A 14,581-nucleotide genomic window follows, 5' to 3' on the forward strand; every position below is an offset into this window, starting at 1 on the left:
AAAAATGCTGCCGGGTCATTGAAGCAATTCTCTAAATAGAATTGCCTTAAAAATGCCGGCAGGATCAAGTATTTCAATCTTTTCAGTCCTCAAAGAGTTTTCTTTTTTTTAAAAGACACAACAAACCCGAACAACTTAACGATGTGCGCTAAATATTCTCCGCTAGGTGGAGAGTCCTTTCACCAAAATGGTTTTTCCCCCCTTCCCTTCAAAAGAGGGAGTGAGCAATAGGAACCAACGGCACCCGCCTGCTTGCAAAATTTGTGCCGCGTCGCCGGCGGTGCCGTAAAGCAAGGCACTGCTATGTCTTGAACAGGATCCCATTGTCACAGTTTCGATATTTTGGCTATTTTATCCCCCTCCCCAACACTCCCCCCCTTTTAATTTCTTTTTTTTTAATTTTAAAAAAATCACAGTTGAACGTTAAGAAAATTGAGGTAATCGAGAAAATTTCGTCAATACCAAAATAGAAGTCATCGCAGTACCAGAATGGTGAAAGGCCTTTGTAGTTATTACAGGGGTATTGTTCTTACTTAGCATGCAGTACAACGTATACATATAGATATAGATATATGTCTCTCTCTACCATGCCTCTGTTCTGCTAAAGCTCTGACTTGTCTGTGCAGTCCCACTGGGATGGGTGGGAGAGTCCACACACAGACACACCTCGGCCATTCCTGCTTGGCCCCCACAGTGTAGGGGGGTCCAAAAGCAGAAAGGGTCCCTTTGGAAGCTTGCCCAACAGCCATTGGCAAGTCATGGGATGGAGCCTAGGGCATTGGCCCTGTGCCAACTCCCCGAACAGCCGATTTGGTTGCCCCCAGGAAAAAATGGAGGGGCGAAACAAACCCAGCAGCCTCCTCCTCCTCACAGTCCGCCCTGCGGTCCTCCTGACTGGCCAAGGCAGCCTCCCTGCCTGCGCAGCAGCAACTGAACTGCACTGAAATGAGGAGCCTGAGCTTCTCAATGTGAGGATTGCTCTCAAGAGCGTTCCTGGTGCCTCACTGATGCCTGCTCAAAAGGGATCTGCCCATTTAAGGCCAGCACATCTTCTGTGGCTGCTACAGAAATCATTTCACATGGTGGTTTATCACCAAACCGGGAAGCTGTTTGAATGCAGAGGCTCAGCCCATTTTCTGCAAACCCCTAGAGGCAGCCAAGGAGGAAGATCTTCCTGGTTTGAGGCCTCCGCGTGCTGTGGGATCCCAACTTCCGTCAGCCCCAGCCCAAAGGTCTGGATGGCATGCAGTGGCACGGAGGAAGTTGTGCGTGCCGGACACTGCTTGCTGCAATGTCCCGTACAATGGTGTTGCCAAGTCTACAGCTGCAAGGCATGGGATTGCCCTGAAGCAAATTCTCGGGGCAGCCGGGTGAGTCTCTTGCAAAAGCAGTTCTCGTGGCTGAAAAAGGCAATGGTTAGAACCAGTTGCCGGAGGATCTGCCCTTCGGGATCTGCCCCTTCTGTTTTGTAAATTTCAGAGTTCAGCAGAGCTAAGTAAGCTACAATCTCTTCACCTATTTTAATAACAATTGCACTTAAAATCTATGATCATTATCCACGAAGAAGGTGAGGCAATGCATCCAAGTTGCCGTTTGCCTCACCTTCGAGAAGCTGCGTAGCAAACGCGGTTATCTCTATATATGGCTTTTGCAGATCATTAGACAATCTAAACTAAAGAGAGAGGAGCAATTGGGGTTTGCACTAAATTATGTTGACGGGGGAGGGGGGAGTTGCTTAACACCCTCTCCGCCCATCGGCTTTGGTGCAATCCACAAGGAACCCTCACTGGCATCAATTTGGAGCCTTGCAAGAGGGAAGGTTTTCAGTGGATCGTGGCCCAGCACATTTTGACCTTTTATCCCTCCAGAAAACTCCAGACATCCCAATTCTTGATTGGCTTATGCGATTGAGCTGTGGCTGATTTGAAGGTGCTTTGCCTTTGGCATGCTTTTTAATACTTGCCACACTCGGCAACAGTATCGTTTGGGCCGGATACACAAAGGAGCACATGTTAGAAATCTGGAGTTTAAGAGCAGAGAAGCAAGTCAGAGGCAACAGCAGAATTCAATGCTCCCCCCGGAAAGCCAGGCTTTGCTGCCTGAACTCTTATCACCAGAGAAGGACTTTAAATTTGCCAGTCAGCCAGCCACAAGAGGGGCAAACGGTGTGCCACCTCCAGCAACCGGCTTCCTTTTGCCAGAATCTCTCTTTGCTAATAAGTCTTGCTCTTGACAGGACTATATTCTGGACCTGGACTCTGCCAGAGATTGGGCACAGATCCACCCACTCGGAGCCCTCTTGGCCCATGACGGCTTCTTGCTGGCTTCCATGGAAGAGGTCAGCTCCAAAGGGGGAGGAAGACAGCAGAGATTGTGTAGCCCTGGGGGCCTACGCACCATGCTCTTCATCTGAGGAGCAGGATAACACAGGTCCACAGTCACTCAATACACTCATGCCAACCTGTGCACTAGCTCCTGAGAAGTTGCTTCTCGGTATTGCTCTTTGTTTTCTGGAGGGATGATTCAGAAATTGGTTCCTGTCTCAAAGCGTACGGAGTAAGGTTCCCCCTGCTCGCTGTGGGAGCCACTTGAAGAGGACACCTTACCTTTTCACATGTTCCAGCCGAGCTGGCTTAGCTCAAACACACCAACTCCTCCTCCAAAATTAATTTTCTAGCTACCATTTATACTACCAGGCACTATCAGTATATTATTCCAAGAGTTAACTAAGGTAACGGTCATGCATAGATAAATTCACAATCCTTAGGAGGATGCCCTATTGCCTGTAGTATGGGCATTTACGACCCCCACAGAAAGCTTAAAATAATATTTAGTCAACAAGGAAAAAAAGCCGGCCTTCAGTTTTACGGAAACCGCTTCATGCCTGTTCAAGGGCCTATGGAGTGCAACAGTAATTTAGGCTAGGGAGGGGGGAAACTTCAACAGGCATAATGAAAACCTATGAAAACATTCAAAATTTAAGCTGCGTTACGTAGAATGCTAAGCCGGGGCTCTTTTTCTAAGGATGAGTTGTCTGGAATCCACCAGGAGTGAAAGATGCTCAACTGGGGATACAGAGTACACTACCCAACGAGTTTTTATAGGAAGCCCCAGGCCAGCTCAGCTTTTGGAGTCCAGCCGTGTTCCTATTATTTCCGATGGATAAAGTAGGTTGATTTGACACGCTTGCTTTTCTACTTGAGTTTTAGAAGCGCCTCTCAGGAGGCGGGGCTTTGAATCGCTCCAGCTACCAAGATGCACATATTGCAGAGAAGGTGGAGATCCTGCCCTTTAGCCTTCAATTATCAGGATGCCACAGCCGGCGTGAAAACCACCAAGCAACTGCTTTCATGTGGTTTGGACTCCGCAGTGGACACACATGCAAACCGTCACCAGGCGGCCAGATTGCAGGGTTTGTACCTCCAGGCCCGTCTTTTGTGCATGCGCTGGGTCTACATAGGAGTAATGTGCACAGGCCAGAACCACACAGGAATGAGCCCACAGAAGACTCAAGACATGGGGTCTGACTCCAGCGCACACACAGAAGCTGTGCCAACATGACAGCCAATGCATCTAGCAGGCAACAGTCCCATCCTGCCCAAAAGCGGTAAGCATTTTATCCAAGCTGGCCCTGAATGCGTTGCAACTTTCCCAACACTGCAAAGATGTGCATCTTGGAGACTTACTGGAAACACTCTCTGGTGTGCTCTTAATACTCAAGTAGAACTCTTAACACTCAAGAAGTGACTGCTGCTCTCATTTCAGCCTGGAACAAACTGGCACGTTGCTGTTAATGTACCAAACGGAAGCACAGACGTTCTGTTTTACAGCAAAGGTACAGTCACAGAAACTGCAAGTGTGATACCAAATTTCACTTTAGGATTTGTGTTCCCCTATTTCTCGCTTTAGGAACACCCCCAAAAACTACCATGCTGGTTAAGAGAAGCTCTCAAAAGCTTACATGTTCCCCCATTTCTCGCTTTAGGAACACCCCAAAAACCACCATGTTGGTTAAGAGAAGCCCTCAAGAGCTTACGTGTTCCCCCATTTCTCGCTTTAGGAACACCCCAAAAACCACCATGTTGGTTGAGAGAAGCCCTCAAGAGCTTACATGTTCCCCCATTTCTTGCTTTAGGAACACCCCAAAAACCACCATGCTGATTAAGAGAAGCCATCAAGAGCTTACGTGTTCCCCCATTTCTCGCTTTAGGAACACCCCAAAAACCACCATGTTGGTTAAGAGAAGCCCTCAAGAGCTTACGTGTTCCCCCATTTCTCGTTTTAGGAACACCCCAAAAACCACCATGCTGATTAAGAGAAGCACTCAAGAGCTTACGTGTTCCCCCATTTCTCGCTTTAGGAACACCCCAAAAACCACCATGCTGGTTAAGAGAAGCCCTCAAGAGCTTACATGTTCCCCCATTTCTCGCTTTAGGAACACCCAAAAAACCACCATGCTGGTTAAGAGAAGCCCTCAAGAGCTTACGTGTTCCCCCATTTCTCGCTTTAGGAACACACCAGGGGCAATTTGGAGAGGGGCAATTGTGGGATGTCAGAAAACTATGGTCAGGACCAGCTTCATGTACTAGGAAATGCAGCTTTGTAATTTAAAACAAGAAGCAAGCCACACCTCTCCTTTCCACTGTAAGCCAGAGAATTCAAGGGCCAAGAGCTCAAAATTAACGTGGAAGTGCATCAGGCATTTCTTAAAAAAGAAAAGAAAAAAGGCCAACTTTACATGAATGGAAGCTAAATATTAGAAGAATAGTTGAAAAACGGATGATTTCATTTTCCTGTTAGCCAGCAAGGACAAAAAGCGTTTCTTGGTCACTGACGTTTTGCCCCCATCTCATCAAGGGTTGTGTGCCTTGGCACAGGTGGGTGGGCGGGGGTCTCGCTTAGGTCTTCTGCTCAAAGAGGTCGTGGAACTCCAGTTCCTCCAGCTCTCGGTTGTACTCTTCAATCTCACGGTTCGCCTCCTCCAGGTAGTCGTTCATGAACTGATCCATCACTGGGGGGAATCGGCTATTAAGGAGAAGAAATCCTGCCAGAAGCCATTTAAGGTGGGGACTTTAAAAATACACAGCAGCTCCTGAAGGACGGCCAGAAGTGTGACACCGCCCACCCACCCCATTTTAGCATGGGACCCAATCCATGGGGAATTTTTCCTACAGTCCTTGCTAAAAAGATCAAGGGTTGCACAGCGGCCTAAAGGCATTGGAGGGCACATGGATCTGCTTTGGCCACCTTTTGCTCAGTGGCGGAGCTCACTTGCTGGATCCACTGCAGACGGTCACTGGCTTGTGTCCAGTTAAAAACACCAGTTTGCAGAAGGGAGGGGGAAGGACACCCACTCTCTCTTTTCTTTCTTTCTCTCTCTCTCTCTGCCTGAGACCCTGGAGGAAATATGCTGCCAGATAAAGAGTAGACTGGGGGAAACCAACATGTTGGTTGTCCAACTAAAGCTCCCCAGCATCCACTGTTATTACTGGCCGTGCAGGCAGTTCAGGAGCATATGGATGGCACCACACAGGCTTTCTCAGGAGGAGGCAATCCCAGGCAGGAGGAACAAATAGTGTGAACTCATATAGGGCAGCTTCCCATATACTGTGCTTAAAAAGGCCTGCAATTTCCTGACCTGGCTAAAATCTGATCTGAAGTCACCGAATCACAGAATTGCAGAGTTGGAAGGGACCCTGCGGATCATCTAGTCCAGCCCCCTGCAATTCTGGAATAGGCAGGGGTCAAACCTGCAACCTTGGCGTTATCAGCACCATGCTCCAACCAACCGAGCTATCAAGTGAGAAGTTGTCAAGTCTTGCTTGCTGAAAGGTCCACGGCGGGACTGGCCTGGCAGCAGAATGTGGCCCTCCAGGCCTATCTGCCCGGCCCTCAGAACTCTACTCCAGGCTACACCCCCCCCCCCGGAAGCCTTGCTTCACTCCTTAAACTGTTTCTGCCAGGCTGGGAGATGTTCTTGGACTCTGATAATGCCTCATTCTTGGCCTGGATGGGGGATGGAGAGGGGTGTGTTTCGCGTGCGCAAGTTAGCGTAGAAAGCGAAACTGTGCGTTCATTGCCCTGCCTAATTTTGCTTCTAGCCCTCCCTCCCACCGGCAAGTGGCCCTCAGAAGATTGCACACAAGGGGAAGCAGCCCTCAGCCTGGAGACAAACCCCTCACCTCAGCTTACAGACCACGTTTGAGTTTGTCACAAGCAAACTAGGCTTTCTTTTCTCTAATAAGACAGTCTGCCAAAAGCAAGGACCCAGAGCTCAGCACCACAGAGGAGTGTTGGATTTTTTGAATAGTCAAGTTACTTTAGAGCCGGTCTAATGTAAATACTGTCTGTTTAAGAGAAACAGGTGCCAGTGTTTGTTAATTGCTCACAGGCGTGGGCTCTGCTTCTTGTATATAAGGCTCTGCCAGAAAGCCTTCTGTATCTCTTAGTTAGATCTTTTCAGTTTGATCCATCTCTTAGTAGATCACTCTCTCAGTTGTTCTCAGTTTAAGAGATTCCAAGTTGAAAAAGGGACCCAGGTGGCGCTGTGGTTAAACCACTGAGCCTAGGGCTTGCTGATCAGAAGGTCGGCGGTTCGAATCCCTGTGATGGGGTGAGCTCCCATTGCTTGGTCCCAGCTCCTGCCAACCTAGCAGTTCGAAAGCACGTCAAAATGCAAGTAGATAAATAGGAACCGCTACAGCGGGAAGGTAAACGGCGTTTCCATGTGCTGCTCTGGTTCGCCAGAAGCAGCTTTGTCATGCTGGCCACATGACCTGGAAGCTGTCTTCGGACAAACGCCGGCTCCCTCGGCCAATAATGCGAGATGAGCGCGCAACCCCAGAGTCGGTCACGACTGGACCTAATGGTCAGGGGTCCCTTTACCTTTACCTTTAAGAGAGACTCTCAGTTTAAGAGATTCCTTAGTTGAATCTTGAGAGTTGCTTAGTTATAATGCTAGTTTGCTGTTAATTCTCGGGTCGTTTAATGGGAGTTTTGTGGGAATTTTGTGGGAGGGTTTGGAAAGTGGGTAGATAACATTGCTAAGAGAGAAAGCATTTATCTTTAGTTTAAAGTCTCTTTAGAGTCAGTTTGTTTTTCAGTTAAAGAAACCCAACAGTTTGTATTTTCTTCTGTATGCTTTTACAAGCGTACAGCTAGTTAGGGGTTTCATTTAAGGGAGATAATTCCCTACGCTCTTGGTGGTGTTTTCTTAGCCAGGTCGACTTATGACTGCGTATACTCTGCGTGAAGCGTACTTTAAAGGGCCACTGGAAACTGGGATATATGATTTAGGTTAAACAAGTTTCAATACCCAGTTTTCTCCAATATTATTCTTATTATATATATATATATTTCAATAAGGAGGAGATGGAATGCGACTATTTGGGGCCTTTCGCACACCTGCCTCCACTTTGTGCCACCCTAGGAAGCTGCCTGCCGTTGCCCAGTTGCTTTTAGACACAGTTTACTGGTACAATATGGCTCCAAAGGGTCTGCAGAGTGCACAGATGCATGCTTTTCGTTTCTTTTTTTAAAAGGATACGTGGATGGTAATCCAACTTGTCGCCAAAGAAATTCACAAACTGCGTCCCGTTGTAGAAGTAGCCAGCTGGAAGAGGATCCAAGTGGCGTTTCACCTGCATTGGAAGGCAAAGCTATCACTCAGAGCTGCTCTCTGAGCTCGCAAGAACGCACAGTCATATTTCAGGAGTCTTTTGTCAGAACTGCTGATGGGGCGAGTCCCCGGCGAGAAAAAAAATGTGCACAGCTAAGCAGCTATGTTCAAGGAAGGAAATCTTTCACAGAGGCTAAAAATAGCTTCGCTTTCTATATGCGGGGCTCTCTGTTTCTTCCGGGTGGTATCCTGCCCTGAGTAGGCCCACTGAAATTAAGGAACATGACTAAAGGAGGCCCATTAATTTCAGCGTAAACCTGAACATCACCCTCTGTGTTTAAAGAGCAGGCAATGTGGCATAGTGGTTAGAGCGTCGGCTTCGGGCTTGGGAGACCAGGGTTCGAATCCCCACTTGGCCAGGAGGTTCACTAGGTGTTCTCGGGCCAGTCACTGCTTCTCGGCCTAGCCTACCTCACAGGGCTGTTGTGAGGATGAAGTTGGGGAGGGGAAAGTTCTGTGCATTCCACCGTGAGCTCCCTGGAGGAAGGTTGGGATATCAATGTAATAATAATAATAATAATGACAGTTACAGGAATCGCTGCTTCAGTGGGAGGGGCTATAAGGCTGCCTTGCATCGACTAGTGGTAAAAGGCTGTCTTCTCTCGTCTCCTCATTAGCCATAGACTCATAGAAATGTAGAGTTGGAAAGGGAACCCAAGGGCCATCTAGTCCAACCCCCTGCAATGCAGGAGTCTCAGCTAAAGTCCTGCCCACTGAGCTAAGGTTGCCCCCCCCTTGAATAGGAAAGGCATATTTGGCTTTGACTTACATGGATGTTCTTGATCTCCTGCGAGGTCAGCATGCCCCGGGTTTTCAGAGCCTTCCTCTGTGGTTTCTGTGTTTGGATAAAGACACAAGAAAAGCCCAGATCAGTGCTTCTGAACGTGACAGTGTGACATGATCGGAGCAGGGTTTCCCAGGTGCTTGTTGGGACTATAGTTCCCATTATCCCTGACCCCTGGGGTCCTGCTAGCTAGGGATGATGGGAGTTGTAGTCTAACAAACAAGCTGGAGATCCAAGGTCGGGGAACCCTGCATTAGAGGAAGAGAAGGGGAAAGTGCGCTTCGAACACGGCCCAAGGGAAACTGCTAAGGCTGCAAACACACAGGGCAAAAGCTTCTCTGGAGCCCATACTCTGGACCAGAGAGCTGTCAGGAGAAGGCTTGGAATGACAGCTGGGAGAGATCAGGTAGACCAGAGCAGGCTGGGTGATGCTACCTGGCCTTCCGGTCAGGTGTGCTTGTTGGGCACAGGATTATTGGGGGCACCCCTTCATAGGCTGTCTGGAGATCCTACTCTTTCATCTCGACTGAAAGAGGCTGCTTCAAAGAAGCCACACAGTTCTCCATCACTGTGAATATTTATATAGCTCTCCCAAGACTGCAAAACTGGGCGTACTGGAGCTCTGCTCAGCCCAGAGGCTCTTCCTGTAGGTTTGCAGCCTTCATGTACAAATAGCAGCCATCACAGTGTCCTCGTTCGTGTTTTGCGGGTGGAGAGAATGAGGCCGGGTGCAGCACTCAGCGCTTCAGGACTGAGCAGTTATAAAAACCCAAGGCCACCCTAGAACTGTAGACAATTTGGGCCGAATGAACCGAGGTCACAAACACAACACTTATTTAAAGCACTCTTTGGCAGCCGTGCAGAATCCTGGGAGCTGCGCTTTGCTGGAGGTGCTGGGAAGTCGGCATCCTTAAAGAACTACAGTTCCCAGGATTCTTTGGGGGGGGGAGGCATGATTGCCAAAGTGCTATAAGAGTACTTTAAAAGTACGCTGCAGATGTGACCAGAATCCCTTAGAATAGTTCAAATGCAATCTGTGAACAAGCTTAAAAAAATTATTGTACACAGCATGCCCTAATGCAGCAAACTCTCAAAAGATTTTATTTTTTTAAAAAAATAAAGACCTGACATACATTGAGGGCAGAGCAATCCCACTTTTAACTTGATTAAGGTTGCAGATATTCATTTCCATGTGATATGCAGAATTGACAAACATTAATTATCTGAATCACAGCTGCTGGATTGCGATCTTGTTACAAATGCCGTTTATGAATTTTTTAAATGTCAAGCTTCTAAGGGTGTTTATCTTTTATATGCAAATTGGGTAGATACATAACTGTGTCTGTGTGCGTGTGTGTGTAAGGGTGGAGGGAAGGGGAAAGAAACCCAACTATGGAACTAATCCACAAAACAGGAGCAAGGCATTGTGCTTTGAAGCCCTTGCGCTTTGATCCCACCCACTCCTCCAGTTTGTGTATCAGAATGGCAAGCGGAATTGGAGAGGAATCTATGGTTACCAGAACCTGGCAATCAGACGGTGTTACACAAATAAATATTCCGGTATTTCAATGCTCCAAGGCTGGAAATCTAACACAAACATCTATGTGACAGTGTGGTGTAATGGTTAGAGCATGGGTAGGCAAACTAAGGCCCAGGGGCCGGATCCTGCCCAATCACCTTCTAAATCCGGCCCGTAGATGGTCCGGCAATCAGCGTGTTTTTACATGAGTAGAATGTGCCCTTTTATTTAAAATGCATCTCTGGGTTATTTGTGGGGCATAGGAATTCGTTCTCTCCCCCTCCCCCCAAAAATATAGTCTGGCCCTCCACAAGATCTGAGGGACAGTGGACCGGCCCCCTGCTGAATACGTTTGCTGACCCCTGGGGTCAGAGTGTTGGACTACGACCTGGGAGAGCAGGGTTCAAATCCCCACTCAGCCCTGAAGCTCACTGGGTGACCTTGGAGTCAGTCACCGTCTCTCAGCCTAACCTCCCTCACAGGGTTGTTGTGAGGATGAAATGGGGAGGAGAACCATGTACACCACTTTGAGGTCCTTGGGAAATAAAGGTGGTATATAAATGTAATAAATAACGATAACAGAGAAGTGCTTCCGATTCAATGCATGCGCTGTACTAAGTTCAAATGCAAAGAAGAGCAGATTGATCCCAGACTGTTGCACTTAAGCCCTGCCAAACTGAGCAAAAGTCCTCCTAGTCACATGACCACTGGCTGATCACACGGTCTCTTCACAAGCAGAGCACAAAGGCTCTCCCAAGCTGCTTGTTAGCAAACAACCGGCACTCAGCTGCAGGCTGCCTCTAAGCATGCAGGTTCTATTTCAGCTGTCGCGACTCTACCACTGACAGTCCTCCACTGGTGAGCAGGGTCACCACAGCATCTCAGGCCTGGGCAAAAATCCTGTTAGGCCGGCTGAGGTGCAAGGAGGGCTCTGCACATAAAGCAAGAAACTTGGGTTGAGTAAGAGTTCCCAGTGACTATGAATGGGTGAGAGATGTTGAGGTGCTGGGATGGCAGAAGGTAGCTTGGCTGGAGAACAAGCAGCCAATGTGACAAATATTTCCTATGTAGCAGTGTTTCTCAACCTTGGGTTCCCAGTTTCTCTTGGACTACAACTATTATTATTATTATTATTATTATTATTATTATTATTATTATTATTATTATTCTACCCCATCCATCTGGCTGGGTTTCCCCAGCCACTCTGGGCGGCTTCCAACAAAAGATTAAAAATACATTAAAACATCAGTCATTAAAAACTTCCCCAAACAGGGCTGCCTTCAGATGTCTTCTAAATGTCAGATACAGTGGTACCTCGGTTTGCGACCGCAATCCGTTCCGCGGAGGCGGACGCTCGCCGAAGGCACGCTTCTGCACGAAGCGCCGATAGAGCGCTTCTGCGCATGCACAAGCTGCGCAGATCGCTTCTGCGCATCCGACGCTGTGGAACCTGGATGTAAACACTTCCGGGTCTGTGGCAGTTGCTCGCCGAGGTAGGTGTAAACCGAGGTTTGACTGTAGTTGTTTATTTCTTTGTCCAATAAGAAAATATACCACCCATAAATAGAGTCCAGAGTCTCTTTGCATCCCTGCCCCCTTGTCCTCTCCCATCCACCTTTTCTTCATCCCTACCACATCCCACTCAGGTGCCCCAGGGAGCAAGCCATGCTTCACACATGCCTCTTCATGGGCAGGGCCAGGTGATCATCCCTGACCACTGGGTCCTGCTAGCAAGGGATGATGGGAGCTGTAGTCCAGCAGCCCTTGGGGACCCAAGTTTGAGAACAGCTGCTATAAAGGCTGTGTGCTGATGGGAATGCCCTCAGAGACCCCCAAAGGGAATTTTCACCCACCTGCTTTGCAGTTTGCCTCAGCCAGTCCTTGATGTCGTCCTCCTTGAGGGAGCAGCCGACGAAGACCAGGAAGTACTCCTGAGGCCCGCTGTGGTCTCGGCTCTCGTTTCTTGAATCAGGAGGAGGGAACGGGGTTGGCCCCTCCTGAACAGGCGCCAGGCTTAAGGAGTTGGACGAGGTGTTGTGGCAGACCTCGATTGTCCGATCTGAATCTGATGCGGAAGAGCAGGACGGGGTGTTATTCCTTAAGCACCCCAGTTTCATTTAGAGAGGAACAGTGGGTGGAATTGCTCCCTGGGGCGTTCCACGTCTCAGCCAGCACTAAGCAAAATTTCGATTGATTGGACTCCCTGCCTCACTTTAATTTTTATATATATTTAAATGTTTCCTAATGCTAGCCGGCAAACCTATTAATATGACTTCATACTTTACACAAAACACTACATTTTTTCCCACCAAGAAAAAAAAGTTTAAAAGGGGGGGGGATTAATTCCGTCAACACTCTAATGAAACAAACTTCTTCCACGGCACAATAAAATAAGTAAGTAGAGGGGGGGGAGGGAGGGAGGGAGGGAGGCAGATCTCCCCCACCCTCCAGGGGAATTTCAGTCCAAGGAACTTCAAAACAATGCTGTAAAAGCCAAGATATAAAAGCTTGGACACGAATGAAAGGACTCCTCCTGTAAAAGGAAAGGATCCCAATCCAAGGGGGAGGCTCCCAGGGATACGGAAGCTGGAAGAGGAGAGGCGACCTTCACCGGCTCCCCCTTGCAGTTCCCACCATCATGTCCTCTGCTGTTTGGAAGCATCCCTAAACACCTTGGAGCCTGTTTCCTTGGGCGAGGGGGAGGCATAAGGGGCTGCAGGAGGAAAAGGGAATTGGCAGAAACCTCCTCAGCCCCCCCCCCCCCCCCCGGCCCATTTTGCAGCAGGAGCACCTGTGAGCGGAGTTTGGCAGCTAAGGATCCCACCCATAGTATTTCCCTAAGGAGATAAATGGCGACCGATGACTCGCCCCTTACCTGAAAACTTAACTTTCCCCAAAATGTGGTAGACGTTTCCAGAGAAAGGACTTGACTTATTGGAGGACTTCAGGGCTGTTTGAAAACAGAAAGACACAGAGAAAACACAGCCAAGTTAATTAATCTTTCTTGACTAAGGAGGGGGTGCAATGGGGAATGAAAAGCATTTGCAAGGCCTATTTCACCCTAGAATTAATTCTATAGAGGCAAGAAAATATGTATGGGAGAAATAAGACACCTGCATAGCTTTACTGTAACCCTTTATTGAACACCCGGCATGCCGCAAACATTAAGGCAGTCCTTGACCATATACTGCTCTCTAGACGTTTTGGAGTGCAATTACTATCAGGCCAGCGGCAACATTGGCAAAGCCTGCATTAAACATACAGGAAACAAGTAGGTTTTGCTTTTTAAAAACAATCCCCCTTTAAAGCAAGCATCTTCTAGGATCAGATACATAAGCAAGGTAATAATAATAATAATAATAATAATAATAATAATAATAATAATAATAATTTATTTGTACCCCGCCCATCTGGCAGGTCCACTCTGGGCAGCTTCCAAGAAAGATTTAAAAGCTAAGACGAACAAAGCAGAGATTTAATACATGTAATTGCTAGGCAGAGATTCTAGTATATAAAATGATACAAGGATGTGTGTTGTAATACATACAAACTACTGGGCTTGAGATTTCATGCCAAAATCTGGTACCTGGGAAACCCAAAGCTCCCTCAAATCTCATTGTTGGCTTAAAATGGTTTCTAGCCCTCATGGTTAAGGGAACATTTTTTTTAACGCTCAGGAAATGTTTGTACCTAATCGCAGAAATGTGCGTGCTAAAGCAGACAAACTGAATTTGGGCAAAAGAAAAACCAAACACCAGGGCATCCCTTTCCTTGACATACACACGACACAGCAGGAAGGTCTGCAGTTGCAAATTTTCAGGCTTCTGCTTGTGGAAACGATGAACAGATGCAAGGATGTGAAGTGTTTGCTGGCTATGCTGGGGGTCGGTGGGGTGGCAGGGGGCAAGGGCAGCTCAGAACACTTGGCAACAGATAGTGAGGCAGAAGAGAGGACCCTTTCCCCAAGTCAAGGTGCACAGGACCCTCAGCTGGGTCGAGATATTTTTGCACTCAAGACAACACACATAGCCGGGTCATTAAAAATAAGGGGGGGGGGGAGAATAGCCATTAAATTTCATGACACCTAAAATCAACTGTAAAGGCGCGCGGGGGGGGGGGGCATTCTGGCCACAAATGTCATTTGCTAGCAATTTCAGAGAGAAAACACCCCACTAAAATTAATCTCTGCATTCAATTGCTTCTTACCTTTACACTTGGCCACAAATCGTGTTTTCTCCAAAGGACGGTTAAACCACACACAGATCTGAACCATCGGAGGAAAGGTGGAACCTGCGCAGAATTTGCCCTCGTACCTGAAGAGGAGGAGGAGGAGGAGAAGAAGAAAGGAATCATGTCAGTGCGTCAATTTTCAATTTCCCTTTTGTTGCCCAAACAGCAAAAACCACACTGGTGAAGACCTGGCAACGCTGAAAAGAGATGGACTAGGAGGCCTTTCAGAGGTTCTGTCCCTGTTTGGTGAAATTTCTACCGTGCTCTCCAGTTCGGACAGCCATCTTTTAATTAGAAAATGGGGCAGGAGAGCAACAAGACAACTGAATGGATTTCTCTAAGAAACTAATTGCAGCATTTCATTACCAAA

General features: G+C 47.8%; 1 protein-coding gene across 2 annotated transcripts in view; it reads right to left on the reverse strand.

Annotated features, from left to right (window-relative positions):
- Positions 1 to 403: 403 nt before the first annotated feature.
- DNAAF9 (dynein axonemal assembly factor 9) overlaps positions 404 to 14,581 on the reverse strand; it is a 74,878-nt gene continuing 60,700 nt past the window's right edge. For both annotated transcript variants that reach the window (XM_060278335.2, XM_088661155.1), the window contains exons 32-37: positions 14,188 to 14,294; positions 12,857 to 12,931; positions 11,835 to 12,046; positions 8,448 to 8,513; positions 7,547 to 7,640; positions 404 to 5,011 (exon numbers count right to left, since the gene is read on the reverse strand). In XM_060278335.2, the coding sequence (XP_060134318.2) occupies positions 4,899 to 5,011; positions 7,547 to 7,640; positions 8,448 to 8,513; positions 11,835 to 12,046; positions 12,857 to 12,931; positions 14,188 to 14,294 (667 nt within the window). In that variant the 3' untranslated portion in view covers positions 404 to 4,898. The remainder of the gene's footprint in view (positions 5,012 to 7,546; positions 7,641 to 8,447; positions 8,514 to 11,834; positions 12,047 to 12,856; positions 12,932 to 14,187; positions 14,295 to 14,581) is intronic.

Source organism: Zootoca vivipara, chromosome Z1 (genome assembly GCF_965207765.1).
Source record: "Zootoca vivipara chromosome Z1, rZooViv2.hap1.1, whole genome shotgun sequence".
Classification (NCBI taxonomy): Eukaryota; Metazoa; Chordata; class Lepidosauria; order Squamata; family Lacertidae; genus Zootoca; species Zootoca vivipara.